Source organism: Agelaius tricolor, unplaced genomic scaffold (assembly GCF_023055355.1).
Source record: "Agelaius tricolor isolate 1412-34295 unplaced genomic scaffold, bAgeTri1.0.p SCAF_1, whole genome shotgun sequence".
NCBI classification, from domain to species: Eukaryota; Metazoa; Chordata; class Aves; order Passeriformes; family Icteridae; genus Agelaius; species Agelaius tricolor.
Window position 1 is genome coordinate 55,131,860 of NW_027269261.1, and position 12,138 is coordinate 55,143,997.

A 12,138-nucleotide genomic window follows, 5' to 3' on the forward strand; every position below is an offset into this window, starting at 1 on the left:
TTCCAAGTCAAATGTGTCAGCACTCTGATACCGACAGTCTGTTCCTCATGTCACAGTTTTCATTACACCTATCCTAGGGTTCTGTGCTTTCCTTCATGTGTAATATAGATCAAATCCTCCAAAAAAGTGTAGTCATACACACACTTTTGCATAAAGAAAGATTGACTTGGGCACATCAAACACTGAAGGGCCCAGGTGTAGGCAGCAGCTGAACTCTTCCAGATCCTCTGACATTAAGGGGATTTTACAGAGGACTGATCTGATAGAGAACTTGAAATACTAGTAACTACTCATTTAACTAAAATTTAACTAAAATGTCTGAGTCCTGTACTTAATTACAGTATCAGCTGGGATGCAGATTTAGTGCATTGAAAGAACCAAGACCCCCTGCCTTTTCCCTGTTGTTCCAGCTATAAATGCTATTAGGGCTGAGTTACTAAAGGGAGCCCAGAGGAAAGAATGCTAATATTGTATGGCAAAGGGTGTCTATTCCTTCCCAGCAAAATTAATTTGAGCCTTATTAAGTCTCCTCTGAAGACAGCTAATGACACATTGCAGTGTGGGGAAGTCTGCTTATCTCCTCTAGCCCTTGTCACATACTGAGTGGTAGAGAAACTACTCCTGCTCCAGTCCAAAAAAAGAAGAAATGGGAGTTGTGGGTCTGACACATGTCACTCTATGATCACTCTATGGTAATAATTGTGAATGCCCTACCAGCACCAGTCTGGATGCTTTAGTTTTCACTTGAGTAGGTGTTTCTTACCCAGTTTGGCTGTTGCAGGTACACGATTCTTAAGTGGAACGAGGCGATCTTTACATTTTTTCTCCAGTGGTAGCTCACATTTTATGTGACGTCTGAAATTCTCCCGCAGGATAGAACGGATGATCTTCACAATGTTAGTCTTGTTCTCAGAATCACTGCAAGTTTAAGAAAACACAAAACTTTATTTCCTCGCTGAAGTAAGACACTAGGATAAAATGTTCCCACTGCCTTTCTGCTGATGGGCTTTAGTGCAGTGTTTTATTTCAAAAGCTTTCTTTAGTAGTGGGTTTACAGCTATCATAAGCTCATAGAATGTTCTGGGTGGGAAGGGACATTAAAGATCATCAAGTTCCAACCCCTGCATCATGGGCAGGGACATCTTAACAGTGCTAGACATTTCACACACCTTGTGTTTTGAGATCTTAGTTGCTTCCTCTTAGAAAATTACTTGAAAGGTAGCTTCTGTATGAGGGAATCACAACCTTAAGTGGTCTTTTCTCTGTTAACCAGCTAAAAGTGATAAAATCAGTTACTTTGCCCATACAGGAGCTTATGTTCATATATCTGCAGATTTCTGACATTGGATCACTACACTTAATTCACCCATTTGAATTTGTTATACTTTATGCAGTTAAAGATTGGCATAGTGCTTAGCTTCAAGTAAAGAGTCCCACTTTGAAACTGCTGATGTAAAGGTCACATGGGAGAAAATATTTTCTTTTTATTTTAAATGCCATGAATGTGATTTGTAAAATACAACCTCCATGTAAAGCTTACCTGCTGCACAACTGAAAAACTGTTTCTGGCCTGCCTTCTAGTTCTGACTTGGTGTGAATCAGTTCCCAGATACAGCTGTTCTCTGTTCCTGTGCATGGAAGGAAACATTACTTTTGCATACACTTCCCAAAACCTTTGGCATTAGAAAGACCAGGGTGGAGTTCCTGACTCTCCAGAAGGCAGTGTTAACTCAGCCATGTGTGGAACTACAGAAGATCTCACCCAAGGTGGAACTCAAGAGAAAGCTTGGGAAGCCAAGGAACCCAAGAGAGCTCCCCTGAGCTCTCTTGCTGCAGCAGCCCAGCACTGTCTTTGATAACTTTTCTCTAGGAGAGTTGCTTTCCCCCATTCTTGCTGCTTCTCTGTTTTCCAGCCTTAACAGGCCTTCACCCAGGTATGCTCTAAAAACCTTGTGACACTTCACAGAACATACAGAAGTGAATAGGACTATAAAGATCAGCTTGAAAATAAACCCACGGCCCTTTACTACCATAAATTACAGTCACCTTTCTGCTCTGAAAAAACATGAGGATCAGCACACACACAGCACCAGCATGTCATCAGGATGTCAACTACAGTAAGCCACCTGCCTTTTATTGGGAATTTCCATTCTGTCATTCCTTCACATCATGTTACATCTCCCTTAATGCACAGAAGTCAGCATACCAAATGAAGAAGTCTGTAAATGTATCAAGCCTGTACCCCCTGAGTGCAGAGACAACAGTGGACAGATAATACTTTCTCTACACCTGCTTGCTTCCAGAGGCTCAGAAAGACATCTGGAAGAAGCAGTATTACAAAATTCCAGGAAAGCATTCAGTCCTAAAGTATTTACTGCAAGAGAGTTACCTGCTGTGTTCCCTAGTCGAACTTGAAGAGCAGATAAAGGAATCAGCCAACGAAATTTAAATGGATCCAAGTCACCATAATTATGTGCAGCACGAACATTAGTAGGCTGTAAAAAGAAAACAAAGGATATTTCTAAGAAGTAGAAGAAGTGGTGGTGTTTTGTACTACTCTTAAAAGATCTACCTTTGAAGAAAAACTAAATTGATTGAACTTTCCTTCACTACCTTAAAATGAACTTGTAAATGCAGTTGAAATGGTGATAGACACAACCTTTGGAATTCATAATTGCTTCAACTTTTAAAAGCCATTTGATTTTAACTGATAAAAATAAAACTTTGCCTATAAGTACTACCAGGGAAGAAGTTTCCTGTGAAAGAACACACAGACTGTGGATTAGCAGAATACATTAATCATGTAGCTGCTGCTGCTACTTTTAGAGCTCCTCCATCTGTTACAATGAGCATGGTGCAGTATATCACCACTGGTACTTGGAACATACAATTTGCTACCTGGCTTCCACATTTCAGGTGTGTAAGTGGGTGCAGAGAAGGTTATGTCTATAATGCCCCTTTTCCTTTCCTTCCAGGATTATCAAGGGTCCATAAAAGAAAGGTCTTTCACCTGCACCCTGTGGTAAGGTAGGCTGTCATAAATGCTATCAGGAAGAATTAGTTATTTCTGCATAGCAATGCAGAAATAAGAAATTTTCCACTTGATAAAATTAACACAGGGCTCACACAGAAGATGATGGTGCTGCTTACTAAATAACAAAAAATATTTATTGCTACACAGACACTGAGCATTTGTTTTAGCAGGATAGCCAGAACTCCAGCCTAGCAAGTGAAAGTGGTGTTTCGTGTCAGTCACTCCCCCTCTAACACTGTTATAGTCCATCTCACATTGCATTAATATCCTGAACATCCACCATCTCCACTGATACCAGACTTACCATTTTCTTTTTCAGTTTGTAGTTCTCCTTATAGACCAATATTACAGCCCTCTTAAAAACTGAAAAGAGAAAGAAAAAAATAAAAGGAAAACTCTTAATTATAGGCATAATATTACAATATTCAGTGAAAATACTATCTTGGAGAAGTATAGTCATGGGGATGTGAAGGATGAGATAAGCAAACATGGAAAAGCATTTGCCATGTGCTGAGATGACAACTGGGTTTTTCATTCTGCACTTTCATGAAATGGCAGTATTTTTCTCTCATTTTTTTCTGAATGTCTAGGATGAAGCCATTCTGTACATTTAGATAGTAACCACCTATCTATCCTCTGTAACTCTTCACATAAACAAATACAGAAGATGTAGGTTAGATGTAAAAATATTCTTTCTGTAGACAGTGGACATTTTCAAGTGGAGCGAAGGGCCTGTAGCAGGAGAGTCTGTTCTTCATGCAGTTCAACAGGTTGTTCTTCTGTTTGGAGCATCCCCTTCCCTAACCATGCTTCCCAGGAAAGGAGTACTCTGAGAAGGAGAAACCTGTCTGACATTAACCTGGAGTTCTTCTGAAGGTGTTTATCCACTGAAGTATTAAAATAATCTTTTTTTTAAGAAATGGACTCTTATTTGTATGCTCTCATTTCCACATCAATTTTCAGGTTAAAATAATCTGGATGGGGATGTCAGTGCTGTAGCTGTAAAGCAGAAGTTAGTCTGAATTCACAAGAGTGGAATAAATCATGATTTTCCCACAAGCCTCCTTTGATAGCCTCATTTAACAGATTGTTCTAAAGACTCTAATATTGCCTCTTGAAAATCTTCCATAGTTTAAATATAGGCAAGACAGCAGCTGAGGGTGGCTCACAGAGCAAACAGCACAAGCAAGCAAATAAATAGAAAGTTTTTTCATGTTAGGAAAACACAGCTATGCATTTTTTCACATATAAATCCACCCTATATATCACGTGACTGCAGGGAATGGAGTTTGGGGCTTTTATCCTGGGAGGAGATCTAATGTGGCCATGTTCAGATTTGAAAGCACTGAGTCCTTAAGGAAGACACTTACCAAACACTGTAAGTTCAAGGTCTTTCCTTGCTTTGCCCAGCGATGGGAAAGGATTCAGCCAGGTAACTGTAGAGTGCATCAGAAGTTCTCCCATTGAGAGCTCTGTCACCTGGATTAAATTATAACAGTAAGTAAAATAAATAAACAGTATAAATATCTACATCAGTGCTGCATTTTAGTATACATTGATAACTTTAAGGATCTATGTTTTCTGTATTTACTCTATGTATAGAAAGAGATCTTCACTACAGCAGGAAAAGTGTGAGTAATCCCTTTTTTTAACAGGTTACAAATATACAAAGTAATAGCCCCTAAGTTACAAAAGCTGGGTAGAAGTTCTTACTATTAATAACTTAGAAGAATACTAAGCTGATCTAATTATCTTACACTTCTATATAGTCAGTTATGAACTGCCTGATTATTAGCTGTAAATATCTTTAATTTCTATAGAGTAATTAGTATTAATGACACTACCAATGGCAGAATTAATGGAGGTCTTGTACTCTGAGGCTCCTTTCTTCTGTGGGACACAACATAATGCTGAAGAATATCAAAGGCTGTCAAGTTTTGTTTCCCCATAAATGATGAGAAACCAGGTAGTCAACAGGGACAATTTGACTTTTTACTAGCAGGAAATGAAACAACTGAGATGACATCTCTCATATCTGATATCCAGCTTTACAGATTTGATCTGCTTAGTAATTGTTTGATGTAAATGGCTGAGTTGAGGCCTTGCTGCCCCAGTTCTGGGAGATGACTGCACACAGTCTGTATAACTAATGGGTTTTGCTCTGACAAGTACCCATGGATGCCTCAGCACTGGAAGTGCAGAGAATGAGAATAACAGACCTTAATGTGATATCCTTCAAATTGCCATTTTCATTTATACGGGTGAAAAAAATATGTTAAGAACTCAATAGCATAAAATCTGAATGCCTTGGGGCATGGATAATCTCTGCAATGTTTTGACAAGAGGGTTTTGCCTACTGAGAACTATATCTACTCCTGCTTGCAATTCCTGTCAGTCCAGAATGCAGCTCTGGCAGCTGTCTGCAAACTTTACCATAACCTACTGACAGAAAGAAATTTGACAGGCAGATACAAAACAGAAGTGAAAATATTAAAGGAGAATGGAGCAAGCCCAGTGGAAGTAAGTTCCCCAAATTACCTCAGGAAGAGAGGAAGCCCCTAGGGCAAGCTGGATAATGCTTCAAGAGTCAATGTGACATGTCGTTTGTTCTCTTACCTCTTTCTCTGTTCCACTTTGTTCTGCAACCAGTTGGTCAAATACAGTGCCATAATCTTCATATATCTTCTGCATCTCATTTATGTGACTTGCTACTTTTTCCATTGCCTTCAGTGCTTCTGTAAGGTGTAAAAATTTCATACACAACTATGTAATTAATTTTTATTTTCTAAATATGGTAATTTTAAATTCAATTCCCCTTGAGGCATGTAAAACGATGCTGCCTTCTGAAAGTTTGGCGAACTGAATTCTAGCTCTGTATCAATACTTTCTCATAGCAACAGTAGAAGAAAAACTTCCTGGTCAGAGTAAGTGAAAAATGCTCATGTAGTGTCTTAAGTGGCTGAAAAGGCTGCAATAAGCATTCCAGTGACAAGCCCCCAAAGTTGGGGGGGTGTATGATAGTACCATGGCAGTATGATAGTACCATGGTTAAATTTTGCATCTTGTAGAATAGGGCCACTAAGTCCTCTGGAGTAATCTACACTCATCCTAGAATAAGTTATCTAATGATCTTCAGGAGAAACAAATTGCATTTGTCTCCTCCCAGAATGGACAAAGAAATACAGTGTTAGGCTGTACAAGTTCCTCACAGGCTGTACATATTAAATGCTGGTGGCCAGGTTTTGTTTAAATTATGTTTTCCAAACAAGAATGTCACTAGTTTCCATTAGATTTTTGTATTAATTCAGAATGGAATTGGACAGGGATCTTTTGTTTCATCAATTCTTAATGGCACAGTTGTTTCATCAATTGTTAATTTTAGCAGTTTGGCATCTATCCCGACCTGCAAATAAGTCCCCAGCTTGTTTGGGAAAGGGAACAATATTGGAAGCTCCTTTTGAAGTCAGTAAGATCCTCATGAGTTTTTACTGACAGTGTATTTTGCCTACATCCATTTTGTAAAAATGACAGTCAATCCATAAAATACATCTCTTGATTTTCATCCACCAGGTGCTGACAGACCTGAACTGGAATTTGCCAGGGTGAAGTCCCAGGCATGTGAGCCTAGAAAAGCAATCAACTCTAATGCATGTCAGATAAGTCTCTCCACATGGGAGAGAGTGCAAACATTTGACAAAGATCTCTTCTACACAAACAAGAGTCACAGAAGGACCTCAAACAACAAATATTTCCTTCTGTGGTACTCAAACTTTTTGACATATTTCAAGAACTAAATAATAACCACAAGATGGAGCCTTGGTCAGTATTTCTCAAGTGGGTTTAAAAAAAAAAAAAAAAAAAAAAAAGGCAACACTGTGACCTGACATGCTCCTGTGCATGAGGATAAAGATCCCAGTCCTACTTGCCATGGCAAATCCTGGCATACCTACTTCTCAAAGGGACTTGGACATACCAAGTAGAACTTTTAGCTAAAGGAACAAAAAAAAATTACTCAATACTTTAAAGGAGAGTGAGGGAATTCTCTCTAGGTTTTGACAAGTTCTGTGCTATCTACCAGAATGCCTACCTGTATCTTCAGAAAGGGCAGGAAATAAAACTTAACTCATTCATTCCTGTAGAAGAAAAGAAGTTACCTGTCAAATGATAATGCTCCTCACTCTCATTGTCTGTCAGAGACACCAGCTCTTTTAAAAGCAGAGGATATTTCAGCACTCTCTGAACAGGCTTTATGAGATATGACTCCAGTGTAGAAGAATGTTGCTTTGTGGGATTTCGAGCATCCAGAAAGGTCTTAAAGGCACTATCTGTTTTGGCTAGATTAAAAAAAAAAAATTAAAAACCAAAAAAATTTGTCCGTTGAATATGAAAGTCATGGAAGCTACAATCATTGAAAAACATGGAATGGCAATTTGAACCCAGCACCAAAACTCTTGCCCTCTTCAATGGATGATTTACAGAGTAGAATATACTGTCAATTTCATTATAATTTCCTGCATCCAATAACATTCAAAAGGGCTGAGAGAGCAATTTTATGAAGGTGAGATTATTCCTCTAATTTTTCCATTGCGTTGCAGTGAATGGCAGAGGAAGTAATTCCTGATTTTTTCTACCATTTGTTGCTGCTTTTCTGGAGACTGGGCCTGCAGACAGCATGAAGTTGTGGAAGGTGTTTCTACAGCTCTCCAGGCTACTGCCTGGAAGTTATAAAAGGAATCTTGTTCTTCAGGTCTATACTATACTTCAGCAGAACCTGTGATCTTAGATCTTCCTATTGAAAGATACCTGATTAGTCCTTGTTTGATACCAATATTTATTCCTTGATTTTATCCAATATTCTCTACAAGTTGACAAGATTTGTAACAGTAGCTCACTGTGGTTTGAATTCATGCAAGTAAATTACAATAAAGACAATAAATTACCTCTCTCAAGAACTTTCTGAACTTTGATGTGGTTTGCACAGAAGCCACTGTACAGTTTGAAGTGGTCAGCATAATACAGAAAGGAGCCACCAAGGGAAAACAGCAATTTCTGAAATCAACACAATCAAAATATTAGTTCACTACTAGAATCCTAAATATGTATTCAGGCATACAACAAACAGACTCAATGGTGAATTATTGGCTATCTTTCTATACATATACATACATATATATATAACATTAATATACTACTGGTAGTAACTTGATGATTTTTTTGTATTTCGCTGAGTGTAGATTTTTGATGATTTTTACTGGTAGTAACTTGATGATATTTTTGTATTTTGCTGAGAGGTGTAGAGGTCAGCCTGCAATTTTCTCTTTTGTTCCTGAGCAGATATTCTGTTTTACTTTATATTTCAGGCAGCACAGGAACAAAAATCAGCAGACATATAACTATGTTGTTCTGGGAAAAAAACGGGAGCCATAGGAAGCAAAGCATAAAAGTGCCAAAGCCAGAAGGGACAGAGTAAAACAAATACAGGATTGCTTTCCAGCTGTTTTCCTTTTTTCAGGCAGGTGGTAATTACAGGACACCTCTGATGTTCTTGCATGAAGAGGAGGTTGGGAAGATGTGGGAGGAACTGAATCACAAAAGAGGTTTTTAGAAAAATGCCTCCCAAAGCAAATATAAGAAAGAGGAGTAGTGAGGGAGGAGGAAAGCAGCCCTCTCCCCTCTTTCAATCAATGTTTGCTCCACAAAATGCAGCAAGTGTTCAGGAGGCCTGCCAGCTCAGTCCTGAGCCAGTGACTCCATTGCCAGGGAATCCACTTCTTCCAGTCAGGGCAGGTACTGGGTAGTGCTGCAGCCATTTACAATTCACTTCCTGCTCCTTGGACCTCACAATGTGGGAAACTCATGTGGCATTAAACAAGAAAAGCTCCCAGTCTCTTGGGGGTTAGTTGGGCACAACACAGAAAAGCACAGGCAGGGCAGAATTCAGTGCAGTGACAATAAACTCTCTACAAAGGAGTTCTGCCTCACAAACATTGCCAAACATCGTGTACTCCAACTCTACTCTGTCTTTTCCCATGTTGCAAATTTTGCCATGGGGAGGAAGATAAGACCATGAAAAATAGCACTAACCTTTCATTGCTGAACAGAACTCTGTAATCCAAAGTAAAGCTTCAAAGCAACCCTACGAAACTTCTAAGAGCCAGAAACTTCTTAAAGCCAGATTTTCACAAACATTTGCAGGCACACTACAAAGTATGAAATGATGAAATATTTACCCGGAACTGAGATGGTGTTTCCAATGTATTAAAATCTGAGGAAGAAGATATTCCATCTTCAAGGGTCTCCAAAAACACCTTCTGGAAATCCAGCATTTCTGGCAGGCTGCCGAACAAGGACTCCATCTGTGGAAAACATCGGGCCATGAAGTACAGCACTCCATGGACCTAAAAGGTCTTTTGAAAACAGTGGACTAAGGAGATGTAACACACAAAGAGATTGCAAAGTAATCTAGTAATGTCATTGTTAATAGTTTTCAAATAGGTTTTATAAAAAATCCATGCAAAAAATGGAGGTTTCTCAACAGTTAATTCAGAAAAACAATTACTCTTTAAAAAAAAGAAGTGATGCGCACACCAGAGAGAAAGGCACTGACTGGTGTCATTCCTGTTGACATCTTTGTTGTTTGCTTTTTCTGTCCCACTCTCAGCAATAAAAAATCCAAGTGTCAAGGTCTTAGCCCATAAAAGAATGACTAGGACTTTTTTCAGATATTCCCTCACCTCATCCTGAGTAAGGAAGGTTTCTTTTTGAAGGGGCTCCAAGTATAGCTCGAAGAGGCAGCTCAAGTCCTGCAAAAAAGAATATTTGTTCACTTTTTCTGTACCATTTGGAAACTGTTCTTTATGTGGCAACCCTGAGATAGGGGTAAGTTTGGGGAATGAACTAAAGATACAATTCCTTTTAAGTAACAAAATAGCCTACATACTGTTAGCACTGAAGTTACTGCTAAATTAGAGGCAAAGTGATTTCAGCGTAATGTTATTTTTCATCCTTAAGGCTTTACAACTTGATTATAACAAATTCTATTTTAGCTTAGCATGAGGAAGAATTGTTACAAATGGTTATTTTTGAAAGAGTCCATCCATATGAACAGCATAAATGTTTTAATTATTTATGTTACATAAACTATATAAATAGCTACTTATTTAAACATCTGTAGTAATATTCAGAAGGACACGTAGCATTTTAAAACCCTACAAGTTATTAAAGTGTTCAGTTATTTTTTCAGGTAGGTATGATCAAGGGCTTTGTCAGTCACTTCTCAAAAAAAACTAATGCCATTTTTGAAGACTTACTGTCCCACACCAAAGCATGACAGCAGAGCTGGGGCCCACTACAGGGCTCTCCAACCCTGGGAAGAGACACACCAGAAATTCTATGTAGAAGGAATAACGAGCAGCTCCCTGAAAATGCCATAACAAGTATTGCAACGTGCCACGATTTTTCCTGATGCAAAATTTCATGTATATCAGTGGCCTCCATGGTCATGCTTTGTTCAAGTGATTCCTCTAAAAGATATATCAGGTGGACATAAATGAGGGTCCAGCATATGGCTATATCAGTGGATGAAGTGGATGAAGTGTTTTCTCTTCCACAAACATTACTGCAGCAAGTACTGACATCTGTAAATACAGGTTTTGAGATACAGAAAAGGAGATGATGTCTTCTTGCTGGAGGTCAATGAAATAGATGTTCTTATGTTTCCTTTGGCAGCCAGTCACGTGATTTTAGAGTTCATAAAAAGAAGAGAGATACATCAAACAATTTGCAGGTTTATCAGTCAGAATAACTTCCCTATCATGCTACAACCCACTGGAGTTGTGCCTTTCAGCTTTCCTGGTTCAAAAATAATCATGCACTCTTTTCCACATACTCATTTGTATGAGACTATTCTGTTCTTCTACCAGATTTATCTTCATCTTGAAAACTGGGGAGACATCCCCTGGAAAAACCCTTTTTGTTTGCAGGTATCTTCTCCCCACAGAAGGCTGCTCTCCAATACAACTACAAATTGACTGCAATTAATGCTACTACGTCAGATCCTACAGCCTCAGCTGCAGGAGCAAGTCTGCCAGAAGCAACAGGAACAATTAGATAAGGAGACTTTGTAGGCTATGGCCCTTGTGGAAGGCCGGTTGTGTAAAGATAAGATCAAAATATGTTAACACTGTCCAGCCTCAAAAACAAGTAAGCCATGGTTTGTTTTTTGTACCTTGACATAAGATTTCTCAGTGTCCATAAGTTCTTGGATGACTTTCCTCAGTCTATCTGCATCAGAAAGGTGGCGAGCCAGTGGTCGTGGAGGTGGATCCTGGTTGTCCTTCTGTGCTTCCATATTGCTTGCTTGGACTTCTTGGAAGTTTCGGCACAATGCGCTGATCTGCTCTGCGCTCTGTTGAGTGAGAAGAAACAGACAAGTGATGATGTTTTAGAATACAAGTTGTACCACAATTATTTCTAAATTCCCCCAATTTTGCTCCTGTTTCAAATTCAGGGGCCAGAGCATGCCATCGATTTTTGTCAGAGGTGTATCTTGACAGCTTTGAACAGCTTTAATTTCTAGCAAAACCAGATCAGAGCAGTAAAAGGAATTTAAAATTGCTAGGGATTTTCCAGCACAAATTATTTTCAGTCTTCAGATACAAGTTCGTAGAGTGCAAAAGATGACAGAGCACTCAGATATATCACATACTTTGATTCTTATGACACTGTTTTCCACCTCTCTTACTTTGCAACACTCACTGCATCAAAATTCAAGGAATTAACAGATAAATATCTTATAAGCATCCAGAATAATTCTTTTGTATTTCATCTGCAACATATATTGTATTGTGTGTTGTCTTGTTGCTTTCTAAACAATGAGACATGAAGCTGAGGGTTCAGATTCCAATTTCTGGGGATGTCAAAAGATGGTCAGATGTTTTCTTTCCAAGGATACAACTACATATCAGGATCTTTTGCTTTAAAAAAAGGTAAATGGAAAACTAAATATTTTATATTCTTTAGAAAAATTATTAAAAACAGAATAAATAAAACTGAGAAAATTTTCAAACAAGATAGGAACTGAATATACAATGACAACAGTTAAT

The 12,138-nt window shown here is 38.6% G+C and overlaps 1 protein-coding gene across 6 annotated transcripts in view; it reads right to left on the bottom strand.

The window, feature by feature from the left end:
* The window catches only part of TIAM2 (TIAM Rac1 associated GEF 2), an 87,308-nt gene that overhangs the window by 1,339 nt on the left and 73,831 nt on the right, over positions 1-12,138 (bottom strand). For all 6 annotated transcript variants that reach the window (XM_071434960.1, XM_071434951.1, XM_071434969.1 and 3 more), the window contains 11 exons: positions 11,262-11,441; positions 9,769-9,837; positions 9,265-9,390; positions 7,975-8,083; positions 7,189-7,368; positions 5,651-5,769; positions 4,405-4,513; positions 3,339-3,397; positions 2,390-2,495; positions 1,541-1,628; positions 764-918 (listed from right to left, as the gene is read on the bottom strand). In XM_071434960.1, the coding sequence (XP_071291061.1) occupies positions 764-918; positions 1,541-1,628; positions 2,390-2,495; positions 3,339-3,397; positions 4,405-4,513; positions 5,651-5,769; positions 7,189-7,368; positions 7,975-8,083; positions 9,265-9,390; positions 9,769-9,837; positions 11,262-11,441 (1,300 nt within the window). The remainder of the gene's footprint in view (positions 1-763; positions 919-1,540; positions 1,629-2,389; positions 2,496-3,338; positions 3,398-4,404; positions 4,514-5,650; positions 5,770-7,188; positions 7,369-7,974; positions 8,084-9,264; positions 9,391-9,768; positions 9,838-11,261; positions 11,442-12,138) is intronic.